This window comes from Calonectris borealis, chromosome 21, assembly GCF_964195595.1.
Source record: "Calonectris borealis chromosome 21, bCalBor7.hap1.2, whole genome shotgun sequence".
Taxonomy (NCBI): Eukaryota; Metazoa; Chordata; class Aves; order Procellariiformes; family Procellariidae; genus Calonectris; species Calonectris borealis.
Genome location: NC_134332.1, coordinates 8,297,304 through 8,325,296, shown reverse-complemented (window position 1 = coordinate 8,325,296; position 27,993 = coordinate 8,297,304). Strand labels below are relative to the sequence as shown.

The 27,993-nt window shown below is 52.5% G+C and overlaps 1 protein-coding gene across 1 annotated transcript; it reads right to left on the bottom strand.

Annotated features, from left to right (window-relative positions):
- Window positions 1-44: 44 nt before the first annotated feature.
- ADAMTSL2 (ADAMTS like 2) lies at window positions 45-27,852 on the bottom strand. The gene is made up of 19 exons (XM_075170667.1): window positions 27,683-27,852; window positions 26,545-26,656; window positions 25,342-25,487; window positions 24,621-24,696; window positions 24,115-24,217; window positions 22,292-22,437; window positions 22,066-22,189; window positions 21,046-21,126; window positions 19,851-20,026; window positions 18,533-18,875; window positions 17,454-17,835; window positions 12,064-12,167; window positions 10,014-10,140; window positions 7,572-7,785; window positions 5,296-5,451; window positions 3,789-3,959; window positions 3,488-3,664; window positions 2,245-2,389; window positions 45-916 (listed from the first exon to the last, which is right to left on the bottom strand). The coding sequence occupies exons 1-19, from the start codon at window positions 27,850-27,852 to the stop codon at window positions 798-800; spliced, it is 3,072 nt and encodes a 1,023-aa protein (XP_075026768.1). The 3' UTR covers window positions 45-797.
- Window positions 27,853-27,993: the final 141 nt, after the last annotated feature.

Below are 27,993 nucleotides of genomic sequence, written 5' to 3'. Positions count from 1 at the left end.
ACACGGGGCAAACACCCACTACAAATTGGAGAATAAAACAAGATACCACCATAAATATGACAATTTTATTAAAATATACATATGAGTACAACTTAATGATTATATGGATAAAGTTCACTGTCTGTAAACAAATATATTAAAAAAGAGCACGTCTTTTTTGTGATATAAAGTGCAGTTATGTTTCCATATTATATACAATATGTCAGCATTACGGGGGGGTTGTAAGGACTATGGAACTAACATTTGATTATAAGATAAAATTCTCTGAAAAAGTATACACCTACATATTACAAAAAAAAGGGCTTGAGTTCATTTAGCCAACAAAAATGAGCTTCCCACCACGTTAAATGCAGCTAACGAGAGAGCGCAGGTCTCGGGGATAAATTAGGAGAGAGGCACTCACCCCCTTTGCAAAGGGAAACTTGCACTTCACAGAGTTCACGCCTTCCCATCGTCAACCCCAAACTTGCATAGAGGAAGGAAACCAAAGGACAAGACCTTGTGAAACATGTGCATGTGTCTGCAGTTCGGGGGAATCAAATATACACGACTTTATGTACAGCTCTGATAACGAGGGCTACCAATGTACAGCGGTAACGGCTTTGCAACCGTGCCGGCACCGTTCCTCTGCACGGGAGAGGGACAAGGATAGTAGTTCTGCATCGGTGGGGAAAAAAAAACCAACAACCCAAAAGCATCCTTAACACCAGTCTGTGGGATGTGTAGTGCTTACTGAATGGTATGCAGAGCCCTTGCTAAGGGAGGCGCAGCCCAGGGGTGCTGGGTGCTGCCGGGCACTAGGAGTGGGGCGCGCGGCAGGAGCGGCAGCAGGCTTTGCTGTAGTACCAGTGGCTGCACAGGTTGACTTTGATGGCCAAAGCGCAGTTGGTTCCTGCCTGGTCCTGGCAGCTGTCGTCTGGGGGAGAGAAGGCAAAAGGCAACCGATATGGAAAAGAAAAAGAAAATAAACCGTTGCAAGCTCATGAGCTCATTTTTTCCCCCCCATAAACAGCCTGCCCATGGGCTGTGCAACACATCGCCCCGGCTGCAACGGCCACCTCCCCGATATCTGGCAGAGCATCCCCAGGAAAATGCCGTGGAGCTTCTCCATAGATATCATCGTCAGCCTAAACAAAGGCACGAGAAGATTGACCCGTTTCATCACACCTGGCCTGGCCTGGGGAACCTTATTTGGTCCCAGCCCCAAAACTCAAGCTCTTCCCTGCGAAACAGAGCTGCCCAGCGATTGCTGCAGCCACCAAGGGAGCCTGGCACTGAGCTGTCCCCGAGCCAAGGACCTCCCATGGTAGGGCACAGGGTGACCCCAACACATCCACAATTTCTGCCCCAAAAAGGCTCTGTGAGAAAGGGAACGGGAATCCAGCAGCATTACAGCCGGAGTTTGGGGCGAGGGAGGAGGCCAGAAACCGCTATGACACTCTCCCAGCTCCCTTCAGAGCAATATTTTGCTTCAAACCCATAGGATTTACACATATATATAAAACTGTAAATATATATACATAAAACTAAATATATATACATAAAACTGTAAATATATATATATAACTGTAAATATATATATTTTTTGCTTAAAATCCATAGGATGCATGAAACCAGGCTGCTCCTAGGGCAGGCAGCTTGCTACGAGGGGGCCTCGAGGCAGCTCGCAAACACCGTCCCGCACCCCGGACCCTGCAGGAGAGGCCAGCCGAGGGCACCCAGCGGGTCCGGAGCCGAGCCAGGAGCTGGCCCCAAATCTGTCTCCCATTTTCATGCTTTTCTCCCACACCGTCCTTATTCCCAAATCCTATTAAAGAATTAGAACCGTGTGTTCACTAAAGATCACAGGGGCTTTGAGCCAGCAGACGAGTCAGATAACGAGATAGTTACAAATCCCGCAGGACATTTGGAGACCAAAAATCATTAAAATAATGGCACAGACAAAACTTCCTAGACATTAGCTGGAATCACGCAGAAGCAGCACCTGAGTCAGCTCTCCGAAGCTCCCGTTTCTCTTAAGGTCAGAGCATGCCTCTTCTAAACTCTTCCTTTAATTTAATGGGGTTACCTCCAGAAATAGCCGGAGCACGGTGCCCCGTTACAGAGGGAGAGCTGTTCCCTTCACATCCTCCCTGGGACGACTATCAAATTGGGGCTTGGTGGAAGCTAAGGGGCTCGGTGGTGCTGCTTGGGGGGATCAGTGGAAAAGCGATGCTGGGGCGTGCTGCCGGTGGCGGGGCTCACCTGGGGGCTCCGTGGGGCAGGGCTGCAGGTCGCAGGTCTGTTTGCCCACCGGCTTCACCAGCGGGTCGCAGCCCCGGACGATGTCCTTCCCTTGGTAGCACTTCACGTCCCGCATCCTCACGCCGATGCCGCAGGTTTTCGTGCACTGGGGAACAGAGAGAGGGGGTGAAGCAAGACCCTGCCGTCACGGGGGTCTGTGGTTAAGCCAGAACCTGCTAAAAAAACCCAAGGGTGCTGCTGAAGATGTCAGGGCAGGGGGGTGAACTCTTCCCCTGGCTGAATGTCATGTCTCAGCCCGGCACTGCTGGCCTCTTGCTCCGTCTTTGCTGCCAGCAACATCAGCTGCCTGCAGCAGCCTCTGCCCGGGGATACGGGGATGTGCTCCCATCCCCTGCACTGCGATCCTCCCTCCTCCTGCTGCTCCTTGCAAAGGGCCACGAACGAGCTGCTCCGTGGCACCAGGGTGGCTGCAGCCCCCCGAGGCCGCGGGACCCCTCACCAGCACCCCGGGCGTGGGTTTGCAGAGCTGTTCCTGGGCCTGGCGCTGGCTGCCTGCTGCCCTTTGGGTGCCTCGTCAGGCTGGGATTACAGCAGGGCTGCTTTGGCTAATTATAGGCTGCAATGACGGTTTGCAAGACCAAACAAAACGAGGCACCTGGAACATGGACGAGGAGGGGTGCATCAGGGAGGGCTTGCAGGGAGCCGGCTGCAGCCCTTCACAGCTCCTCGCCCACACTCACTGGGTTTGTCCCCACAGCCACCGAGCCCTGGCTGCCTTTGGGGACCATGCAGGGTGCTGGGGCAAACTGCATCCCCACCTCTGCATCCCCATCCTCTGCATCCCCACCCTCTGCATCCTGCAGGCTCCATGCACACCCCACCAGCGGCTGCAGGGTAAGGGCAGGGGGGAGACGGAAAAAGCTGAAGAAAAAAAGCCGAAGCTGACCCCAAACACCTCCTCTCATTCCCATTCTCCCCCAGCATGGCCAGTCCCGATTGCACCGTGGCAGGGCAGGCTCTCTGCCCCGAGCTGCCAGTGCGGTGAAAGGGCCCCCCTGGGTGCTCCCTCGGGGGCTGCAGAGCTTCACCCATCTCCTTGGGTTATTTTGCAGGTGGTGGGGCCCTTGGTACAAGGGGACGGGGCACCACACGCTCAGGGCAAGCGCATGTTGAAGGAAGGGTATTTTCCCCCCAACTCCCTCCCGAGATGCCCCAAGCTGCCCTCGGCTCCCTCCCCGCTCACCTCCGACCAGGGGGTCGTGTACCACTTGAAGCACGGCCGCTCAAAGCACGTCGTCTCCTCCACGGGCTTCTTGGCGACGTCGCAGTCGGCGGGGTTGCGGGTCTTGATCTTGCCGTTGACGATCTCCAAGCAAAGCACGATCCTCTTCTTCACGCCCCGGCCGCACGTGGTGTTGCACTGGGGGGGCACAAGCGGGGCTGGCTGAGACCCGCGCACCCCGGTCCGACCCCACTGCAGGGCATCCCTCCTCCATCGCCCCCCAAAACCAAGCACCCCCCGGCCCACGGGGGGCTGCACTTACCCGCTCCCAGTCCTGCGCCAGCCAGTGCGAGGGGCAGTTCTTGTCCCCGCAGGGATGGATGGCCAGCGGCTTCGTCTCCAGGTTGCACTGCGACTCCGGCACCACCCGCCCGTCGCTGGTTTTGCAGTACACGTGCCGGATCATCCTGCCCTGCCCGCAGCCGCCGCTGCACTGCAACCGCACCAGGCACGGGCGGTCAGCGGCGGGGAAGGCAGCATGGCTCCATCCCCGTGACAGGGACCGAGATGCCTCCGTGGGGCTCAGCTGCCTCCCCAACCCCACCTTCCCCAAATCATGGAGGGATCATTGGGGCTCAGCTTCAAACAGCTGCAGGGAAGCTCAGCGCATCCTTCCCTGGGCAGCTCGGCCACAGTCAACCCATCCCGCGGTCCCATCGTGCTGGTGCTGAGCAAAACTCAGCATCAAATCTTGCCAGGCCGGAGGGGAAGCCCGCAAGCAGGGAACCCCGGGGTGGTTCTCAAAGAGGTCAAGGCCAAGGGGACCAAGCAAGTGGCTGCAAATATTCCCCCCTCCCCTGCAAAGGGCCGGGCAGGCAGCACCCCGAGCACCGCTGGAGGCAGCGAGTGCTCCCCGGCTCTTTTGCGGCCGCTCTTGCGGAGACGTACGGTGTTTCACAGCGCCGCTGCTGCCATGGAAACTACTTATTTTTAGCTGATGCTAATGTATCAAAACCTGAGTAAAAATAGCTTGGGATGGAGGGGGTCTCTAGCAGAATTGTGCAGGAAGGGAAAAGGGAGAGGAAAAAAAAGGGAAAAGGAGGGGGGGGGAAGGAAAAGGGGGGGGGGGGGAAGGAAAAAGGGGAGGAAAGAAAAAAAAGGGAAAAGGAGGGGAAAGAAGAAAAAAGGGAAAAGCGGGGGAAAGGAAAAAAAAGGGAAGCAGGGGAAGGAAAAAGGTTCATTTTCTGGTCATGGAGCATCAGCATTGTCAAGGTACGCTGTGCAGCAGACAGACGGGGGGATTTTGACACCCACTAAGGCCCTCAGCCAGGCCTCTCGGGGTTTAACCCCTCCTGCACCCCGCTCCAAGCAAGGGAGAAGCTCCAGGGAGGACCTGCCGGGAAGCCGTGGGACCCCCCAGGGTGCTGGATCACCCCCGGAGCCGGAGCCCATCCAGCAGCTCATCCCTGCCCTGCGCCAGGAGGAACCTTGTGAAAGGAGGGCTCAGTGCTCACAAACACCCCCAAACCCCGGCGCTGCCCCGGGCACGGAGCCGGGGCGGTGGGTGAGGGTGGCCACGCTGGAGGGCAAGTTCTGATGACGAGACAGAGACCTGAGGTGACACCGAGACTGGGAGAGCCGAAGCGGCCACATCGCTTGGAGGTCGGCTCCGGGTGCGGGCTGCCTGCGGGTCTGTCGGAGCTGGGAGCTGCTGGGGAGGACGAGTTTGACCCCAAAATTCCCAGCACCGGCGACACAAGCAAGCCTGCAAGCAGGGGCATCTGCAACGGGTCGCGATGGCCACTCGGCCGGCCACCCCGGGGTCTCACCGGTCCCCAGTCGGAGACGGTCCACTGCCGGTCGCAGGGTGGTCCGGTGCAGTTCTTCTCGGCCAGGGGCCGGGCGCTGGCGTCGCACAGCTTCTCGTCCTCCGAGCAGCGGATGTCCCGTGTCACCACGCTCCGTTCTCCGCACCGGGCTGAGCACTGCCGGGAGGGGACGGGGGGGACGGCGTCAGCAGGGGCTCCCGCCGTGATGGGAACTGGGAGCTGCTTTCTGCGGTTTTTTTACATTTTTAACATGAAACTCTAAAAACACACACTGACAATGCATAGGTGACTGTAAAACAATCCGTAGCAAAGCCGCCCCTCTTCCCCCAGAACCCCTCAACAGGTTCGGCAGTTGGGTTAAGGCGCAGGAGGGCTGTATCCTGCCCGGGTGCTGTGCAAGGTCTCCGCCAGGTGATGCCAGATGCCAGAAGGTGAAAACCCAAGGCACCCAAAATGCCCGATCAGAGCTGATCTAAGTGCCCCCACTTAGAGACGGGCTGAGATCTCCCTCGCCTCCTTCCCAGGAACAGCCAGCTCCTTTCCACCGCTTTGCAGAACATTTTCCCCAAACCGCACAACTGAGATTTTTATGCTCTGGATAAATTTGGCACCGCGCAGCCCCGTGACATTATTTAGAACTGGATTTGAGTTACTACAGTCTCACATACACACATTTGCTCCATGCATAACGTAAAGCAGGGAAAAGTGTCAACAGCACAGCGCTCAGACACACCGCGCTGATATGTTAATCCTCAGATCCCTGAAATATGCTTTTTTTTAATGCCTATTTCCCCAGCCAACTTGGCACCCTGCTTCAGATGGGATCCAAACGAGATTAGCTTTGCTGCTGGCTAAGAACGAACTACTCCAGGACTGTCTCAAGCAATCTGTCCCTGACACATGCTGGAGGAGAATACGGATTTCTGTAAAATAAGCCACTCTGGTTTGCTACGCCAGTCAAAATAACGCGCCAGCACGTGCACTGGGAGCTCCTCTCTACCCAGCTGGGAAAGTCAAAACATCCTGCAACACCAGGGAACACGCCAGCCCCTCCATCGGCTTGAGGGGAAGGACTCACCCCAGCCTGAAGAGGAAAAGAGACATTTAAATTATGACCAAGAAGCGTTTTGGGAGCCTCCCAGGAGGAAGAATCCAATCCCTCATGGTGTAAACTGCGAGGCAGGTTCGCACCCCGGACAGCTTGGCTCGGAGCTCAGTCTGCTCTTGCTTAGAAGGGCTCTGGGCCTGATTTGGGAGCAGGAACAACATTTGCTCCTTTGCGGAGAGTCAACGAGCAGGGCACAAATGCCACGCTCCGCACGCAGCCGTCACCATCGCGGGGGGCTGGCGGTGGCCCCCTGGGCGAGCTCGGAGACGGACACAGACCCGAAATCTCACTCTCCCCATGCACACCCGCTTCCAGAAGACATTGAAGAGGCAGGGCTGTTTCCTAGCAGTGCACGGGTGCATACTTATACCCCTCCGTGTGTTTTATACGTTCGATGCAAGCCACGCTGGGTCCCCCTCCCTGCACCACGAGTGTCAATCCAGTGCCACACCAGTGGCAGCCGGGGGACTGGCTCCCAAGCCACCCGAGCTCGGAGACCGGCCCCAGCTCCTCAGGGAAGCGGCACTGGTTTGGTCATTTCCATGGGTTTATGTTTGCAAGCGATGTGCCAGAGCGCTGGCCGTGTCTGGAAATGAATTCAGGGGCACAAATCCTTTCACAGGTTTTCCTGAGCAAACCGATGAGCTAAAGCAAAAGCAGCACCGCACCGCCCCAAGCCACCTTCCAGCTGCTTTAGGGATCTGCTTAAGGCATAGCTAGGAAAAGGTTTAATTCCCCATGTGGTGCGGTGAAATTGGAGGTGAGGAGGGGAAGTTTATGGGAACATAATTCACATATGAGGTGGGATCTCCTCCCTGCCGCGTTGTACCGCGGGGCGAAGAGGCTGCCAAGCAAGTAGTGGTGGGAGGGTCTCAGCCGTGGGCTCCTGCCCTACCTCAGCGGGCAATGCCAGCACCTTACGTGCGGTCAAAGGCTGTGAGCGACCGACGGTGGTGGCCTCCCCATCCTGGAGGGGACCCAAGGCTTCATTTTAGGGGAAAAAAAACTACGTGTGCACGTTGGTCCACATGCAACGACTGCAGCCAGTGTCCTAAGAGGCAGAGTCTCTGATGGCCACGGATGAGTTTGAGTCGGAAAAGGAATGGAGAAGTGCAGGCACGTCTGCTCGCCCTCAGCGCTGCCAGGCCAGCAGCCCCCAGGGACCTACCTCGGACCACTCCGACATCTCCCACTGGGGCCCGCAGGCTGGGTTCTTGCAGACCTTGCGCTCGTCCGGCCGGGTGATGTCAGCGGACTCGCAGAGGTCACTGTAGACGGAGCTGTCGAATCCCGGAGAGATCATCTTCCAGCAGCGGACGATGCGGAACTGGTAGCCCTCCCCACAGGTGCGGGAGCACTCGCTCCAGCTGCTCGTCTCCCACCTGCGGAGGCAAGAGAGGCCATCGCGCCGGGCACGGCTGGACCTGGGCTGGAGCATCCCATGGGAAAACCCTGCCTGCTCTCGGCTGGAGGGAGACGGCTGCAATAGGAACGAGCTGTAGTCAGGCTGCCGGCGTGCGAGAGGTTTTCCCGCGGGATGGGATGTATTAACGGACGGTGGTTTCACCCAGCAGACTTGAGCTCACGCCCGCAGCGGCGGATGCTAAAACCAGATTGACGAGAGGAAGAAGGTGCCGGCGCGGTGGGGCACGGACCGGTGCGCTCGCTGCCGAGCGTTTGTCACCCGCAGGCTGCACGCTCCCCAGCTCCAACCCCGTGTGTGCCAGCACATTTCTCTGCCTTGCTTTTTGCCCACATTCAACCGCTCTTTTTTTGCCTGATCAGCTAAAGGACAGAGAGGACACGACCATCCGTCACCTTGCAAATTCCAGCAATAATGTCACACAAAGCTGCTTGTGCCCCGGTGGGACAGGCGTTCATGTATCACCATCAGTCTAACGCCGGTAACCTCAGAGCTGGGAGAGCTGGGATCTGCTCCGAGACACTGCCTGCCCCTTACTGTCCCCTGCCACTACTGGCCCGACATTGCAAGAGGAGAGCAATGTAAACCCAGGGAAAAGACATAAAAATTCAGTATTTTTACAGTACAGTAACATTATAATAACTCTGAATTAAAGAATAATCTAAAAAACTGTAAAAATTTAAATGAATCAGAAATCACAACTCCTCTGGACATGGGGCTGCCCCATGCATCCCCCGGTGCCACCCACTGCTGCCGCTCTCCGAGCAGGAAAGCCACATCCTCCGGCTGCACGCCCGCCCCGGGCCCCGCATGGGGCTCCAGGCACAAGCAGCGGCTGTAGGGAGATGTCACATATTTAGAGGTGCCCCCTAAATTCAGAAGGGAGATGAAACCAAGGTCTTTCCCATCCAGATAAGGCCAAATTCTCCTGGCACTTTCTGTTGGAAAAGCGTTGCCAGCCCAAGCAGCATCCCGTCTGCCTAAGTGCTGGTGAACGTGCCCGGCTGCGTTCCCGGCAGCTCCTTGGTTTACCCACCGCCCAGCTGCAATCGCCGGTAAATCACAGAGCAGCTCTTCTCTCTCACAGTGCAAGCCCATGGAGCTGGAACAGCACAACTATAAGGAGGGGTGGCTTTATAAAAGCGGTGGGATAATCTAAGCAAGAAAATAGCCCTAATGCTCATGCTAAAATATGACAAAGTTAATGCAAATAGAGATTCAAGTCCCCATGGTGTCCCCACGGGCAGGTATGTTCCCAGCAGCAGCACCATCCACCTTCCCACGCTTCTCCTGCCTCAGCTGCAGCCGCCCTGGCTTTCAGCCTTAAGGTGCAAGGTTCAACGAGATCTTACACGGCGAAGGGTATGTGCTTTCCTCCCCTGTCCTCCTTCACAATTACCTGAGGCGAAAGCAAGCACCCAGGTGCCATACCTGGTCCCTGCACCGCTTTAGCCTTGCTTTGCACTGTTCACAAGTGACACCATTCCAGGGCGTGCACCAGACAGCTTTACTCCTCCCTTTGCCCTCTCCATAGTCCGACACCACCACAGTTCTCCTCCCGTCGACAGACACCCGTCTGTCCTGCCCGTAGCTGCTGTTACTTGCAAACCTTCCAACAAGCACGCCCCGTGTTACGCAGCAGCAGCGGAGCTGCCCCGAGCCGTGCAGCCTGGCTCCGGACTGCAGGCACGCTTTTCGGCTACAGAGCTTTCGGAGGGAAACCTTCTGAAGGAATTCCAGCACGGGTTCCCCTCTGCACCAGCTCCTGCCCTGACACAAGCAAACCTCAGCGATGTTTAGGGTGCTGAAGGGACCAGAGGGCCGGACCCGTGGCACAGTTTGCAAGCCCGGCCCCTCCACCCAATTCGCGCAGGCGTTCCCCCACGCGCTGGCCAGGGCAGGGATACTGCTGTATTGTTAGAAGCCGGACTTGATGGGAGCCGCAGATGCAAACTCTACCAGGATTTACGGAGGCTTTAACCTGGCAGCTTGAGCTAAAGCACTCGGGAGGAAAGTCTTGCTGAGTCCCGGTGCAGCCCGGGCAGATGCAACTGGGGGAGGAGGGACAGGGGTGCTACGGGCCATCCCTGCTGCCCCCCCCACCAAATCCACGCCGACCCCCTCCCCCAAATACATCCACGGCAGAGAAAGCGCGGAGACCCCAGGAGCGCCCTGTCGAGGCGGTACCTTGGCTGGCACTCTCTCCCAGCACAGAACTCATGGACGGGCTCGGGACGGGTCATGGCATCACAGTACGTATCATCCACTTCGATCCCATCATAGCGAACACACATAGCATATGTGGACATCACTCCTAGTTTCAAAGAGAATACACACACACAACAGAGGACGCTTGGTGATTTTGACATCCAAACTCTTCTCCTTTTTTTTTTTTTTTTTTTTTTTTTTTTTAAGCTGCATTTTCCAAAACTTCCTCCCGATGGGAAGCAGCAAGCTGGACTTTCTGGCCCACAGGGCGGATGCTGCCGGGAGGGGAGGACCGCAGTGGCCACCCAGCCAACATGGGCAGCGTGGCTGAGTTTGGCCGGCTCCGAAGGCGGGCACGGCCACCCCTGCCAGGGCTTGCCACCAAGATCAATATATGACTAACACATTTTTATAGGAAACGCTCGGGGCAACGAGTCTGCTCGGCAGCTCCCTCCGCCTCGCAACCATCAGCTCCCACCCTGCCGGGCTCGTGGGTGGAGGCGACAGAAAACGGTCCCCAAACCACTCCATCCACCCCCTCTCTCTATATGCATTACACCCCATTTGTGCCCGGGTGCCCCCCCACGTGCACCCAGCGCTCCGGGCCAAGGAAGGGCTCCCGGGGGCTTTGCAAGGAGGCACCTGCCCCCCCTGTTCCCCCACCAAAAGCACAGGCAGCCAGTGTCGTCAGACCGAGACCTTTTCCCCCCGCAGCCTGCCGTGCCAGAGTAAATGTTGTGAAGTCCATTCTGGGACCTGGCTGGGGACCAGGAGGCTGCTCTGGCTACAGGTAACAAGAATTGCAGCTCTCGGGAACATATGGTTTACATGAAACTAAAAAAAGATCTACAGCTCTTGACACGGTATTGCTTCTCTGCGATATGTCATTAAGAAAAGGCAATGAGAAAGGAGAAATTTAAGTAAAACCTCTCTCTGCTAGCTGCAAACCGGGGCAGAGCAACCTGGCCCGGTCAAGGGGGAAATTTGTTCAGAGGGGATCAAAGAAGTTAAGAATGCCCCAGAACACGTGGCTGACGAGGTCCCGGGGAAAGGGACGGCTTGCGAAGCTCCTGCTGCTGGCACGCTGCGGGCATGTGTCTGCTGGACAAGAACAAATGCTTGAAAAATAAAATCCTTGCATTTGCTCTTTTAAGAGTTGTCCCTTAGATTCCAATCTTCTCTCTCCCCCTTTTTCCCTTCTTTCCAATTCCAGAAGCACCGCAGGGTCTGGATTATTTCAGGGACGGTGCCGTTGGGGAGCGGTGCGGGCGAGCGCACGACCCACTCGCCTGCTTCATCGCAAGTGATGGGCTCGGAGGGGCCAGGACCCCCTAACCAAGGAGTAAAGGAGGAGAGAGATCAGGTGGCTTGAAGCTTTTCGGGGGGCAAAAAGGGGGAATTTATGCAAAAAGAATACAGGCTCAGTTTTGATATCCCTGTCATCTACGTCACGGTTCCAGATTTACACCCTCACGGCCAAGATCAGGCTCCAGGGTAGAAGGAGTAGAAGAAACAAAACAAAATCAAAAAGCCAAATGCTATTTTGTTTCCTGCCAGAGCTGAACAATCTTCAAAATTTCACCCTGTGGGGAAGCAGCTGAGCTTTTCAAACCTTTCTGAACAGTCAAAAAGGGGAGGAAGGAAAAGAAGGAGGCAATATGCTGAGACTCAGCACAGGTTTGGGGATCCTGCCGAGCCCCAGCACATCCCTGCCGGGCTGGGAAGCGAAGGCGACGTTCAGAGCTCCCCGAGGGAGAGCGTTTTGCAGGATGATGGACACGCTGGGCACCAACGCCCGGTCCCCGACGCACCCGCAAGGCTGGTGGGCTTTGCACGCCACGCACCCCGGCTCCTCTCCCCGTGTTTGCACCCGGGTGGAGCGGATTCGGGGTTGTGCTAAACCAGCTCCAGAGATCGCGAGATCCCCTACACATCACCAGGTCCTTCCCATCCCTAACAGACATAAAAGTGACTCACACACCAGGTGATTTCAGCGGTTGTGCAGAATTTGGCTGCTTCTTATAACTACCTGTGGTACATGTAGAGCTGCAGGGTTCATGGGAGGAAAGCTTCCACCTGTACATGTCAGCAGCACTCACACCTTGGCCCTTTCTTAACAACTTCAATCTGTTTCTAGCGATAAGCAAACAAAAAAAAAAAACACAAAAACAAAACAAAAAAAGGCATTTACAAGGCGAGCGGTGATAGGCCACGTCAGACACACACATCTGCCAGCAGGCTGCAGTTCGGTTGGGTTTGGGTTTGGGAGGGGATTTGCTTTGTTTGGCGGTTGGGTTTGGTTTTTCTGATTTTTTGGGGTTTGTTTTGTTTGTTTTAATCGGTTTGGTTTGTTTCACAACATACCTGTCCTGAGCCCCAAGTAGAATCCCCAGCCCGGTTAGAGGCAGAGCTTCCACTGTCTAGAAATAGAGAGAATGGGATAAAAATACCCACAAGTAGAAACAGTTCAGAATTTAACAAAGTTTGCATTTTCTGCTCAAATACACCTGGCCCTCGGCATACAGCAACTAAAGGTGCAGTATCTCCTCCCCTGCGTCTCCAGGGCCGGGCACGCCGACTCGTGCTGCTCAACGCGGCAGAGCTTTCAGCTGCTCAAATCTCAGCAGCTCACTCCTTCCGAAAGCCTACACGTGGCACAGGAGTTTATAAGCTTGCTTCTCAAAGCACACTTTGCTTTTAAACACCAAGGCATGCCATTTGCCTACCCGCTGCTTCGGCCACTCTTGTTTTGGTTTGGTTTATTTTGGTTTATTTTAGATAGGTAATTTGCATCTCTCATATCCATGCTGTGCTCAAACACGTAATGCCATCGGGAAAGGAGTAACGGAGTCAGCCTGGTGTACGAAAAAGCATTTGTCAAAGCAAGACTAACAGCTTCTCCCAGTTCAGTGCATCCTACATGCTGTAAGGTTGTAACACATCAGGGATACTGCACCTTTACAACAAAAGGCTTCAATTCTGTTCTCATACCTTTGTGCAAACCCTTGAAACGGCTACACTGAAATAGCGTACAAGGTTGTATCCTGACATCCAGTTGTCTCTGGCCTGGCGAGATATGCAGCTTGTATGATTTCTAGGCAGCAGAAGCTCTGAAATTGCCTTATTTAGTTGTTCCTAAGAAAAAGTTGAGGTCCAGTCTATCAAATCAACCTTTAAAAGGACACTGTTGAGAATCCAGCCGTTTCCTTTCGGACCCACCCTCCTTCCACCGCCAGCACTGAGCCTCCAGAAGGATTAAAAACAACAACAATCTCATTTTCCCTGTTGATTTTGCTCTGTCAGTTTGGCAAATGGTCGCTTCCTGCGTTTGAAATAGAACTGAAATGAATGTGACTATTTTTTGCGGAAAAATAACAACCTCGGCTCACTATAAATAGTGCTTTATCTTCCCATAACAGCTCTGCCTGGGGACCCACATCAGCCCCCGATCCCGGCTGCCGTCGGTTTGCTGCCTGCTGTCACCCAGCCAGGAGAGGGCTCACAAGATGACAGTTTTCAGTAAGATCCATTAAAACATAGTCAACATCTGGGTTCTGTACATTAATTTGCCTGGAGAACAGGGTATACCCTGCCCTCGGAGGCACCAAAAAACCACCATGTTACCCCGTGACCGAGACTCCTCTCCCTTGAAAGGAGAGCATAACCTTCAGAATAAACTTTATACTACATCTGGGGACAGAAAAATCTTTCAACAGTGCCCGTTTAATGTATGTGATCCTAAATAAAGAGCTGCTGCTATGCGTAATGAGGTCGCAGGGACAAGGTCTTTGCGGATAGATCAGACACTGGGTCATAGGGCAGCGTTTAGCTCTCACCATTTCAAGCAAAGACAAAACTGTCATTTTGTTCTCCTCTAAATGCAAACAGCAGCACATTGTCCTACAAAGCTGGTGGTTTTTTCCTCTTTCCTTTTAATTTTTTCTTCTTTATTATGAGCTTTCTTATGAAGTCAAGTATTTTCTTCCCTGCCTGCACTTTGCTTCTGCTTTTCCAGCAAGCAGCTGCACCAAAAATTAGCACCAGTCCTTCACCCCCAGCTGAGGTCTGGGCTGCCCGTCTTCCCAAAACAGTCCCCGTGGCAGAAGAATAATCCTAACAAGTGCACACAAACACCACAGATCAAAGTCCAGAGTCCCTGGGCTCACATTTCTGTGTTTTATTTCAGTTTTTATTTTTAAGCAAAGGGGGAAACTCATGGTTCCTGTTGCAGGATCAGCCCTGGCTGCACACCGCAGCATGGGCATGGGATGAAGGACCAAGGGTGCCTGGATCTGCCCTGGCATGCCATGGAAAGACTTTAGCTGCTCCAGGAGAGGAAAAGCAGCACTGCATCCCTACCAGGGCACAAGAGCCACCCTCCCATTCCCGTGCCAGCAGGGCTTGCTCCCAGAAGAGGAAACATAACACGCCACGCTGGTGCAAGGTGCTCCTGTAACTGGGTAACTTCAGCCACACTAAGAACTACAACAGTTGGGAAAGAAATAAAAAGCCCCACCTCTGACCAACACTGTCCCGCGGGTACAGACTGGCTGGTTACAGTCTGCAAAGAGAGATCCTCCCTTGCTTGTTCATTGACAGGGAACGATAATGAGCAAAAAGCCACCGTCCATCCCGAACCGAGCCTGGGAAGGTCTCGAGTCCAAGCTCCTGCCCAGAACTAGGCTGATCCCAATAAGAGACTGGGTCGCACAGGGCCTTGCACAGTCCAGTTTCGCCCGTCTCCCAGGATGGAGATCCCCCACCCTGCCCCGCGCCCAGGACAAGAGGTTTTCCCTTGTGCCCCACCGCCGTTTCCTTCAGTGCAGCTTCTGGCTGTCCCCTCCACCCCTGGGGGAACAACTCCAGCCCCCAATGCTCCTCGCCTGCCTCGTGCCCCAGCACCCTGCCCGTGACACGCCAAACCCAAAACCGCACCCCGCCGTCAGTACGGGCTTTATCCTGCTGCGCTGGGTGCCAGCAGGAGCTTTAACCAGAGCTGGGGCTCCTCGTCCATCGTTCCCACCCAGGAGATACAGATTAGTGATTGGCATTACAATTGCAGCTGGGCTTGAAGTAATAAATAAGAAGTTGGGGGAAGCGATAAAGGCCTGGGCACAAGAGGCTGGCCCGACGCAGTCCCTTCTGCCCCGGTCCCTGGAAGCAAGGATGGCCCATCCCCGCGGTGGTGGCAGAACAGCCGGACCCCGAGCCTGCACACATGCCCGTCTCTCCCTCCTCCACCAGTGCCCACACACGCAGATGCTTTAATTATCGATGACATTATGGGACTGTCTGACCTGCCGGGGTGGAGAGCAATGCCTCCATGCAGTGGGTGAAGCCTCTTGAAATGAGGTGCAGGTTGTTTTGTTGCCTTCCCCCCCCCGTCCTTTTTTTTTTTTTTTTAATAAAATGACATGCCTCCAAACAGCATGGCTCCTGCACCCCAGCCGCCCCCCGCCTGCCTCCACCGGCCCTTCAGCCACCCCCCACGGCCAGGGAGGAGCTGAGCATCTCAGCCCAGCCTCCAGCCCCAGCTGGGGCTGGCTGCAGCCTCCTGCTAGTGCAAATCTTCAACTAAACATAGTTTTTTGGATATTAACGTTTAGATCTGAAAAGTTCGTATTTTATTCTAGAGTGGGGGGAATAAGAACAACCAAAGGAAGAATGGGGGAAAAAGAAGGCAATGCTGGGTATCCTTCCTGGAGGGGTTTAAATCCCAGCCCTGTGTCTTCAACAGAGGACAGCCAGGGATAGTGCAAGGAGCTTGTTAGTACCGCAAAAACCTGCACCGGAGCCACTGACAGTCTTTTGTGATCATCCTGTAATAGCCGAGCTGCTCTGAAGTTTAAAGCACGTCCCTGTATTCCCAGGAGCTAGGAAAGCATTAGACCCCTTTAACAGCTACTGGGAGAGAGGTGTGGGTACAGGGTGCCAGGCAAGGCCACCCAGGGAGCGTGGAGGGGACCAGGCGCGCCCCAAGGGGCAGGGCAGCCCCCCCCTCGCCCCCTCAGCACGGTAAGGCAGGGGAGCTGACGGCGCTTGCCCTCAGTGGTAAAGAAATGCCTGCTTTGGCAGCTGAAGGCAAAGTTTCCAAGCCAAGCCACGAGAAAAGATGATAGACTCAAGCCCTTGGCAATGTTTAAATGTTCTATCATTAAGAAGTTTGTTGATACATTTGGCTGCGTGGACATTTTCTTTAGCATAAGTTGCTTTTGCATAAGCTAGCATAAGTTCTGGGTAAATACAGCTAACTATAACCAGAGAGCATCTGCTCAGTGCTTTACATCTTCCAAAGCTCAGCATCATCATAACCCATGTTTTACTGGTGGTGAAGACTGGGAGACAGAAGAGTCAAAGCAGCAGAGCCAGGAGGAGACCCACAGGGGAGGCTTGGGTGCTGTGGGCCCCCAACAAGCCATGGGGGTGCACAGCGGGACCCAAATCCACAGCTGTGGGTCCAGGACCTGGACGACTCCCAAGGGCCTGATTTCATCTCCAGCTATCCACGATTGCTTTAATTTGTGGCTGCTCCCCAGAGAGCCCCAGGGCACCCCAAAAGACCCTAGACACAGACTTGTGGACAAGCACGATCCTGAAACTTTCACCCAGCCCATCCTTGCCTGGATGAATTCTCCTGCTAAAGATAGATTAAGCCTTTTTTTACCTTCCCACTACATCTTATAACACTACGACTCCAAAGCAGCCACTCAAGGAACCCTGAAGTGACGGCCCTGTCAATCAGTGAGCTGCCACTGGAGAGCTTTGGATTTTCTTGTCAGAGCAGTCACTAATTGCACTGCTTCTGCGCCCATCGAGGTAGCAAACCCAGGCTATTTCTGCAGGCCCTACAGAAGAGCTCCTGCTGTCCTGCTCTGCCTCTCAGCTGTAGTTAAGCAGGCAGGGCCATGCCTGGGAGCTGCTGGAAGCATCTTCCTGCCAACACAAGTGAGGAGGATCATGGGTGGCCATCAACAGGGTGGGTAAAAAGGGGCCAGGACCAACTTCTGCTGCATCAGAACTCAGAGGAAGGGGCCTGGGGAATCAGAGCAGGGAGTCAAGAGAAGACAAAAGGAAGAGGCTTCTTTATGGCCGTGGCTCTGATAATGAGCTATGACAGGCAGAGCGCAATGCACAAGCTGACAGCCATCAGCATGGACTTGCCAACATCCCCACTAAGGAGGGCAGGAGTTTTCCTCTTGCTTAAATGCTCTCTGGACTTTCTGCTCCCAAACCTCTGGCCCTTCCTTCCAAATTATCCCCCAACAGAAAGCTTTCAGTTACATCATCCTATCCCCACTTACCTTCTGACTTCCAAAGCAGATAGAAACCATGCAATGGGGTCTGCATTGAGTACAGGGCTATTATGAGTCACGAAGAGCAACAAATAGGATTGACTATAGTTAAAGACATGTCTCCTACCTTGCTTTGTGGGTTCTGTTCCCTTGAGGGCTGGTCATGGTGACAGTGGCATTTGAAAACGGCGTCTCTGCAGATGTGTTGATGGCTTTGCTGTTGCTCAGCTCCATGTAGGTGCTATTAATGGTGTAGGTCACAACGCCATCAGTGTCCTCGTAGTCAACATAGAGGCTGTCAATGTGTGACCCCACAGAGTTGATTGGGTCTCCCTGGGCAAAGATGCTGTTCATGGTCATGTTGAGCATCAACTCCTTGGAGTCCGAGGTCTTGTCCAGCAGCTTGTCCGTGATGGCGTTCTCCGAAAGGAATTCCCTGGAGGTGAACCTGGGGTCGAAGTCTCTGTCGTCATGGTCTGTCTGGTAAGTAGACCTGGTTACGTTTGAATCTAGATTGGAGCCAACAGGGGGAAACAACAGTGACAACCACAAAATGCATTCAGGCTGGGAGGCGAAAGCAGCCCGGAGCAGCGGGGGCACGCCGGAGCCTGAGCAGCCACCCAGGAGGCTAGAGGCAGGAGTTGGGGTCTTGGGGAGGGGAAATCTCATGGGGTTGTACCCCTTTGGGAAGAGTGTGCAGCTCTGTGGGTCTCATCCTGCTATCGCATGGCCAGAGGAGAGCTCAGCACCTGCCAGCACTGCCCCAAGCAATAGCAGAGGTCAGAAAGCAAGATGCCCTCCTGGCCCCAGAGCCCATGCAGCCATGCTGGGAAAGCACTCAAGGCAGTTTGGTGGTGGGATGGCCAAGGGACTGGAGTGGGAAGGAGGTTGCTGGGGGCTGGGCAGAGGTGGGAGGCGATGGAAGATGTTGTGACAGGGACCTCTGTGCACCCAGGGCTCCCTCCTGTCCTTGGCATGAGGCAAAGCACGGCAGGGCACCAGCGGGGAGACCTCACCCATGGCCACCCCCCCACCCGCCAGAAACCAGAACCTGAAGGGCAAAGAGGATTTATGAGCAGAAACGTTTTAAAGAACTTTCCAAGGTTTCCAAAAAACAAACCAGCAGAATCACCAGAGGTAGAAACAGAGCGTTTCTCAACAAGAGCTCTGAGAAGCAGAACAGTGAGGCCCAAGTCTCCTCCTTACCTTGGGGTTGTTTGCCCTTCAGTTTTGGCTCACAGTCAATTGTTTCTGCTCTTTCATAGACCTCATTGGTTTCCTGACCTTTGCTCAAGTTTAAATCTTCCTCCGTGTCCTGCCTTCCAAACACCTGGTTCTCCAAGTCTATCCTTTCCCTGGAGATTTTCCCAAAATAGGTTGCATTGTGCTGGATAAAACCCAATGGCACGTCTCCATCAAACTCTCTGCTTTCTTCGCTATCTGACTCAGAGAAGGTGTAGTAGATGGGCTGCAGATTTTTTGAGTGCGGCTTCCTCAGGAGGGTGTATTCAAATGTGATGGATGGATTCTTGCCATTTTGATTCCAGACCTAGCAAGCAAATTAAATTATTAGCGGATGCAGTGAGTATATGGCACGCAAAGCTTGTGATTCATCTTGGACTTGACAATTTGAGCATCTACTTTGCTATTTCCAATCTGCCTTCCATTGTATTGCCAACTTCTTACAACTGGAGCCCAGCACAATTTTCCAAGGGTTATTTGGCAGCGCTGCCCTGGAGATTAGCCCCAGCTCAGGGACTGGGAGCCACAGGTCACGCTCCCTCCTCTGCTGCTGAGCAACTGGAGACTTGGGAGAGCCACTTCGGAAGTTACTGACCATCACTTGCAAACCCGTTTTTTGTGGCTTTATGGTGAATGAGGAGCATGCACACACCCCCCTTCAGCTCCCACATCCCCACTGGGGATGGGGACTCACCGCTGATACACTACAACACCTTCTATTGTCCAATGCTTTAAAAGCACCCAAGCAGCCATCCCTTCCCCTTCCAGAGGAGCCCGGGGTTACATGAAAAATGGCAGGAGTTGGGCTCTGGCTGGCTGCCCAGAAGGAAAATTAAATGGCTTTTCTTCATACGTCTGGTTTTAGATGGTTTGCTTTCAAGAAAAGAGTTGGGGTTTAAGATTTGTGCACTTCTCTAAGCTATCTGGCCCAATTTCTTATTTTTACTTTTCCTGCCAGGTAATTTGGATAAAAATGCCAAGGAGTAAAAGAGAGATCTCCCCGCAGTGCCCAAGGCATCTTCTCCCTGCAGAGAAAGGGGTTACCAAGCCCATGTTCATTATTCACAGCCCTGCCTGCATCTGAGAGCGCTGACGCGAAGAAAACAGGTTCGTGCAAGGAATTGGGCACAGTCGCTGCTCCCACTGCCCTCCTCAACCTGCCCAGGAAAGCTGGGAAACCACGGCAGGACTCTGCTCCCACACCCACCCCTTCCTTGATCCAACACGGATTTTCCCTTCCCCATCACCCCCAGCCTTGCAAACTTGAAAGCTCAAAGCACACCATTATATTCAACCCTTGATTTGTCGGTCCTTGCGCAACAATATACTCTATGCCGGTCTCATAAACATCCATGGGCCTGCGGTACTTGAACACCGTGCCTGCAATGTTGAAGTTCTTCGGACTGTCAACTTTGTAGTTCCCATTGAAGAAGTAGTAGCCAGCTTCATCAGCTACAGCTTCAAACAGGAGAGAGAGGAAAATCAGTGCCATCACATGTAAGAGCAGAGGTATGCAATATTGCTACTTGTTCATTCAGGGGATGAAATTATTAGAGTGTCACAGTCATAAAACAAGTCATTAGAGTGTCACAGTCATAAAACAAGTTTCTCCTACATTACAATGCATTTATCACCTATTTCCGACACATATCATGCGAGTACGTGCCCAGAATTCTGGGCCATGCCATCCCTCTGCATTGCAAGCTCCTGGGTATGTGGCTTACACCAGTCCATGGCTCCTCTCACCCTTTTGGCACTAGCACAGCATGAATATTTAACAACCACCGCTCTGCAGACAATAAGCAGGCTGTCAGATGGCCAACAGCAGGAGCTGTCTCCTTGGGAGCACTGAGCTGGTGCCACCTGACCCAGCAGTGGCCCAAGTCATCCAGAACTAGCCCAGGAACGGCACTAAATCAAGCCTTTTTCATTCAAGCCTTCCTGCACATGGCCACAAGCCTCTGAGGCAGCTGAGTATGATGGTAGAAAATGTGCTTCTCTTGGGCAAGTCCAGATTTTTCCACACTCCTCCTGAGCAGCTCTGCCACCTCCATCGTGAGATGGGTGGTGTGGCCACCAGCACTTCAGCGAGGCAACACGTAGGTCACATCTCCTCGCTGCTGTTGTCATGTGGCCACTGCGCATTCCCCAAGCGGGAGAAGAACAAGGGGATCACAAGAGAGGTGAAGTCACTTGGCTCTCTGTGATCCGGCACCAGTGTTCGTCATGCCACACTGAAGTAACAATAACATTGACCAACAGTTTCTGCATTAAAGCAATCAAAGTGTTGATATATGCAGCCCAGGTGCTCCGACTGTAGAGAGAGAAACGCACTGGCTTAGACAACGCCGTCGTGATTTACATTGCCTATGGATTTAGCTCATGTCTGCAATAAAACTACATTCAGCTTTGCATTGGAAAAAGCATTAGCTAGTATAGGCATGCATTCTAGGGAAGTACCAAGAGGTTATACACACCCAGAACATCTGCAGATTTTTTCCGTTCTACTATCTGGATATCCCTTGCTCCAGCAGGAATGTGCGTTACCAGAGAATAGCCTATGGGAAACTACAGATTAATGAAAGGAACTTTGTAACAGATAATCTGAACGAAACACTCAGTAGTCAATACTGCAATATATCAAGCAAACTGGCCTTGATCCAAAATTATTTTTAAGGAGTTGTGGATTAAAAAAAAAGGTACTGGTGATAACTGTTAGGCTGCAAATCTTATTGATAATAGAAAAGAAAAATGTGCGAACTATGCATCCTGGTTTACAGTGGAAAAACACAGCCAAGGGGGGGAAAAGATGTGATCTTACATGCACAAATATCACGTTTATCTAAAGTGGTGTAAGAAAAGATATCTGAAGACTGCTCTGTTAGCTAGAGCAGCTGTCCTGTGGTTCAGTAGTGAACCCTGTGCTAGCCAGTCTTCCCAAAACCCCAGCAAGAGATTACAACTTGTTTCTCCTCCAACTCCCCTTTGCTTAGCACTAGGTAAGTGATGGGACAAGTCCTCCTAAGGCCACTGAAGTTCCTGCAACTTGCTCCATCTTAAACTGATCCTCAGAGAGCATTAATCATTATTCCTGAGTTAGATTGCTATATTTAGGACAAGTAGGTTCTGTTGCTTTACATCATACTCATTTTGGAAATCCTGGTCTTCCAAAATATCCTCGCTTCCTGTTATTACAAATCATTTATTTCTAGTCTTACTGGGTCATGAGAAAGAAGACTAAAATAGACGCCAGCCTCTTGCACAACCCTTTTGCACCATTCAGCGTCAGAGACCTCAGGCTTCTGACAAGCGCCATGCAAAGTTACTGATTTTCTTTAAAGGCGGCTTTCCCTGCCCAAATTTACAAGTGGCATTAACACACATAGAACACGTGGGGAAAAACTGAAGCAGAGCTGAAAGCAATTTACCAAGAAATAAGTACATTTAAAAAATAGCCCTCTGATACAAATAAAGCAAAAGGTCCCCAAAAACCTTACCAAGATGAGAATTTCCTTTCCGGTAACTGCCAGTCACGTGAGTGCAGCTGCTCCCATCTCCTTGGCAAACTCCACATTTATCCAAGGTGTGAGTGGAAAAGAGAATGCCATCGCATCCAATCGGCTAAAAAATCCACAAATAGAGTATTGAGGGTCAGGCAAATGTCGCACCCATTGTAATTTTCTGAATGCTACTAACAATATTTTTGCTATAATGTTTAACAACCTCACATTTTCCAGACACGCAAACCCCTCGGAAATCAGTGTATTTGCAGGATGTTCCATCCCGAGCCTGAACCATTAACTGTCTCTGACCATCCACAGTGGTGCAATGGAGGTCACAGGGCTTGCTAGAAATGTGAACATAGTCATCTAAGGGGAAAGGATATAAAGATATATTCAAAACAGCAGAAACAATAACTTTCATCCTACCAATGTCAATGAATCTCTGCCAAGCTAAACAGCAGCAGCAACAGCACAATTGCACAGCAGCCAGCAGTTCAGAAGCTGCCATCTCTTGTGTTTCAGGCCGGACAGGAGATTGCACTTCTGACAGCGTGACAGCCCACTGCTGCAAACCTTTGCACGGGCAGGCCGTCCCCTCTGCTGCCGGGCGCAGATGTGCCTAGTGATGCTGGCGGAATCGCCAACATCAGCCCAGGGGAGGCACTGACGCAGTAACAGCCGCTCTTCTGTGCAAGGACTTGCAGTAGTGATAGATGTACACATTACACAAAACCATATGCATATTCACATATCAGCTTCTAATACATGAGTTAAGTTAACATAGATATATTGTTATAGATACATATACAAGTAAGGCATATTCAAAACCATAGCAGCTTAAAACATAAGAACTTTTCCATGAACATTCACCCAAGTTAGACTTAATTTGCCCTTTGCTTTCTGCAAGCGAGTGGCTGGCTGCATCCACTGGCACAGCAGTCCCACATTTTATAATATCCACAGGAAGCAAATGACAAATTCATATTTACATCAGAAACCCAAAGCTAAGTGTTGAACTCCGCCAACTAGAGAGCGGTCGTATACCCACTGGCCTGCGTGCCCAAGCAAAACAGCATCAATGTCAAAACATTATTCTGCAAATCCCCCAGGAGCCACGTGAACGCCTGCTAAGAAACAAAACAATTCACTGTAACTATTCTGGTGAATCATCTCGAAGAGCAAATATGTTTAAAGAAATTGTCACCTTGCCATAGGGAAGGGACAAAAGCAGCCAAGCAGCTAGAGCTAACCAGCCTGCCACGGGCCAAGTTCTACCACGCTGACCCTGCCAAGAAGGCTGGCGAGACAGGGGCTTGTTTCACAATAAAGGAGGCAACAAGTAATTTCATGAACTTTTTCTTAGGTATGGACAGAGACCCCTAAAATAAGAAAGTTGCATTAGATCCCGTCTCTATTTTTAGACACCCAAATGGCACCGTGAATCTGAAGAACCAGCGCTCAGGAGCCTCCTCCTCAGGAGAAGGGTCCTGGCTTCCCAATAGCTCTAAAAATTGGCCGCAATTTTTGTTTAATGCTTGGTTTTGATGGGATTTAGGGGCCTAAAAATTAAATGAAACCTCAGGCTCTGACTCCTAAGTTATTTCCGCCGTCCTGCGTCGCTCACCCTGAATGACCAAACTGACTGACTGCATCTCGGTGACATTTGACAGGGCACGTGAAGGGTGTGGGAGTGAGCAAATGTCACCGAAAGGCAACGCAGCCAGTAACGGCCCCAGCTCAAAGGACACTCTCCCTGCCAGCCCAGTCCATCACCCCATGCTCTCGCATCCTCCTCCAGCCTTTCAGCTCTCTGGTCCTCGGGAACTGTGACCAACACAGGCTACAGCCATAAATTCATGTTATTTTATTTTTAAGCCACCCTGCAGCTGCAAAACGCGCCTTTGAACTCGGGAGACAGCTGATTGTGTCTCTGAAAAATCACTTTAAAACAGCAGAGGAGGAGCCTTCCCACAGGCTATAGCATCATAACTATCAAAATATTTTGGCTAAGCATTATGAAACACACAAAGAATGTCTTGTTACCAGGATATAAAGGTTTCCATTGATACGTTCTGCCGTTATACACATGGGAGTTAAATGATGAACACTGCTCCTCTCGAAAGCTCCTTCCGTTCGCAGGGCACTCCTAGAATGGGATACATTAATATCCTGATGAAAACAAAATGCAGGAAAGGTTTCTGGCACATCTTGACCGGTTGCAAGGAGCGTTTCCATCGCCTGCCCCATCCAGAGCCACATCCTCCTCCTCCCACTGCAGGGACAGCCAGGGGAACCCCTCCCGGGAGATGGTGCAAGAACCACGCACTGGGTTTTATGGCCCCCAGCGCAAGTGAAAGGCCCAAAGCCCCGACACAATGGTGATGGGCACCAAAGAAGGGAACTCCAGTTGCTTGGAGGGTCAACAGGGTGACAGCTATAGGACAAATGGTGTCCCTCTCCAAGGGGCCCAGAAATGCCATCGCACAAAGCAAGCACGACTTTCCACATTTTGTATCGGGTGTTCCTGATGAGAAAAAGGATATCCTTACTTGTACTTTGCAGAGCTGGTATCTTTTGGATGTTCCAGTGCAAGTTTTATTAGCCAGCCCACTCACTGACTTTCTTCTGAATAAAGAAATGATGGTTAGACACGGGTCAGAAACCCTTCTTTTCCCTTTTTTAAATATATTTGTCTCCTGCTTCTGCAAGCTCAGTCTCCATGTAGCAGAGCCACACAGAGATCTATCACGGTCTCACTGGGGTCGATATCAAAGGTCTCTCTGGCCTTGTTACCTGCAGCATCAACTATTCTTATTACAGCATCTTCAGAGGTATCATGGGGACACGGGCCTGGGGACAAGGTTTGCAAGGTGCCTTCTGGCAACCACACAGCCTGGAGAGGGTAGAGCCATGCACAGAGCAGCCGTGATCAGCGGGTCCCCAACCTACCCCACACCACAGTGTCCTCGCTGCTGTGCCCAGAAGCTTGAGAATGGGCTTACGCTATGTCTGCTGCCCATCCGCGCTAATCCCTGCGGGAGAAACTTCAGGGCCAGCGCAGGAATAGCTTGGCTGGTCCTCCTGGCCGGGATGCCCAGGGCACAGCATCCTCAAGGCAGCATGCTCAAGGACATACTTACCTCCTGCACAAGCAGGGTTTGCCAGACAACACTTTTTCACCATTGCTTATCTACTGAGCGATGACCTTCTGGATCAAGTCTATCTCCAGCAAGCTGGAGTTCCCCACACCCTGGCAGGCGGGCGCCGTACCTCTGCCGCAGGCAGTGCCTCTCCTGGGACTTGACGCCTCCGCCGCAGGTCCTGGTGCACGCAGTCCACTTGGTCCACTCGCCCCACCAGTACGCGGTGACGTCTGCCCCTTCCTCCAGGCTGTTGGAGGTCTGCGTCAGGTCCTGCTCGAAGCATCAGGCAGGTGGGGGGAGAAGCAGCAGTCAGCATCCGCACCGCAGAGCCGGCGTGGGTGGACCGAGGGCATCCCCCGCCCAACCTGCCCTGTGCGAACAGGGCATTTCCTTCTCCATCGGAGGTCAAGTCTGAGATTTCCACCGTGCAAGAAACCCTGCATTTTTCCGATTGTGTTTTCATTACAAATTGGAATGAAATGGCAATATTTGGGATTCCTCAGGAAAGGAAATGTTCATTGTTTCGCTCAGTTGGCAAAACCAAGCTCCCAAACAACCCTAAACCCTCCAAGTCTTCTGGTGCTCTCTGACTCGTGCTCCACAGTGAATTCAGGGAGCTGAAGAGCCAGTTGCAGCCGAAAGCTTCACTGAAAGCTTAAGCAAACCCTCACAAACCCACTCTGCAGCAGGAGAGCATGCCAGCGGATGCTAGCAGGCTGGAGCAACCCTTGTGCTCTCTTTGCAAGTACGGATTTGTGACTTCAGGAGGGTCCTTGTCACCCCACCTCCCACCCCGCAGCCACCGCCGGCAGCAGTGTGACCATGCATCAGAGGGCAAAGGAGCTGCTCCACCAGCAGTGTCACCACCACATGCCTGCGCCCAGTAGGGCGTTCGCATCCCTTCGTGAGGGGCACAGAACCTCCTGGGGAGTCCCAGCTATTGCTTATTGCAGGGGGAGGGATGTATTTTTGTGCCCAGAATCACCTGCCGGTTAGGGGCTTTCTACTAATTCTGTGTTTACTGGGAAAGGAATAATAATATTCCATGCAAAGTAAATGAAAGTTCCAACCACTGCAGGGACCGAGGAAGCAATGTTCACCCAAGAGCAGGGCATGGCCTTTCAGAGCCCTGGAAGTGATCTGTGCGCACTCTTAGCCACGGAAGGTAAAACTTAAGCCCAGACTAAAGAGCAAAGCCAAGTCATACATCCTCACGCTTGCTGGAGACCTGATGCATGCACAGACCATCCTGCAACTCCCAGGGGTTACCCATCCCAGACACTGCACCATTTTCAAGCCCAGAGACCCCCCAGCAAGGTAACGTGCTTACCTGAGCTATCACAAAGGCAACGTTGCCCACAAGAAGAAGGGCCAGGGTGCTTTTCAGCTGGGATCGCACACTGATGGAGATGCTGCTCCACCTCCACTTAGGTATCTTCATCCTAGAAAGCAACCAAACACCGCACTAAGCAAAATTCCCATCCAGCCCCACCATCGAGAGCAGGGGCTGCTTTGCAGCCTGGGTTACACAGCACATGTCTTCTTCAGCATTCCCGGTCAGCTAAGTGACACCAACCACCAGTGACTGCAAGGGCTTGATCCTGAAGTTATATTTAATTAGTAGAAGCATTAACATGGTACAGGTTCGCATCCCATCTCGGTTGCTATCTTCCAAACCACAACTTTGCACTGGTTCCCAGTGGCTGCACCTGATACCACCAGTGCGAGCTGCAGCTCCAAGCCTGTCTTGGAAGAGAGCGTGGCTTACACCGAAGCAAGCTTTGCACAAGAGGCTACGAGTAACAAGAAGTACCCCTGGATCTACAAAAGCAGTGCATTTAAATATTCCCATTTACAGAATTGTTCCTAGAAGAATGAGATAAAAGGCTTTATAAACAAAAAAATGCAATTAACAGCCATTATTTTTCCTTTTTTCATTTGTTCCACTCTTAATTCCCACTGATTCCCAGAGAAGAAGCCTGTTCTTATGGAGAAGAAACCACCCACAATTAAAGAGCAGAAATGAAGTATCCCAAGTGTCAGCCTTTCATGTCCTTCTCCATCTGCTTCATGAAAGAGAGTAACCCAGAATGGCATTTTCTTAAATAAAACCCAGCTCAAAACCACAATACATTTTATTGTGAACCTCACTGCAAGAGCCAGAAAGGAGCAGGTTTCAGGAAATCATGCTTCCAGGCAATCAAAGCAGCTCATGTCTGTAAGAAAAAGAAAAAAATATTCTCCCCTAAGCTAATTTCCCTTGAAGAGCAACTAGACAGTATCTTTGGGAGGTAGGGAGGTGGGAGAGGTGCTGCTCCTGGGGAGAGGGGGCAGGACTGCAGACCTGCAACATAAAGAGCTTCTTTCCTACCCCTTTTTCTTCTTGTAAGGGCTTTTGGAGCAGTTTTGGAAATGCAGAATTGCCGGCAATGCTGGCACGGCTTTGGGATCTGGCTTAGAGAAATTACCAGAGGGCTTCCAGCTTCCCAACTCCGCTTTGCGATCGCCCCAGGGTAGAGGTCCAGCATGCAAAAGACACTTTCCAAGAGGCAGATCCATTGATTAATGGAAGCCCAGAGCGCTTGGCTGGGGATCCCGGGGACAGGTGGCTGAGACTTGCCTTACACTTGGTTTTCATTAAGGCTTCCAGACACTTCTGACTCAAAGCCAATAACAGAGCTCGCACAGAGTTTATCCTAGAGTCGGTCAGAGCTGCATGTTTAAATAGAAGAACAATTAAAGAAGGGGGGGAGGGATGTCGCCGACAAGCATCGCCGTG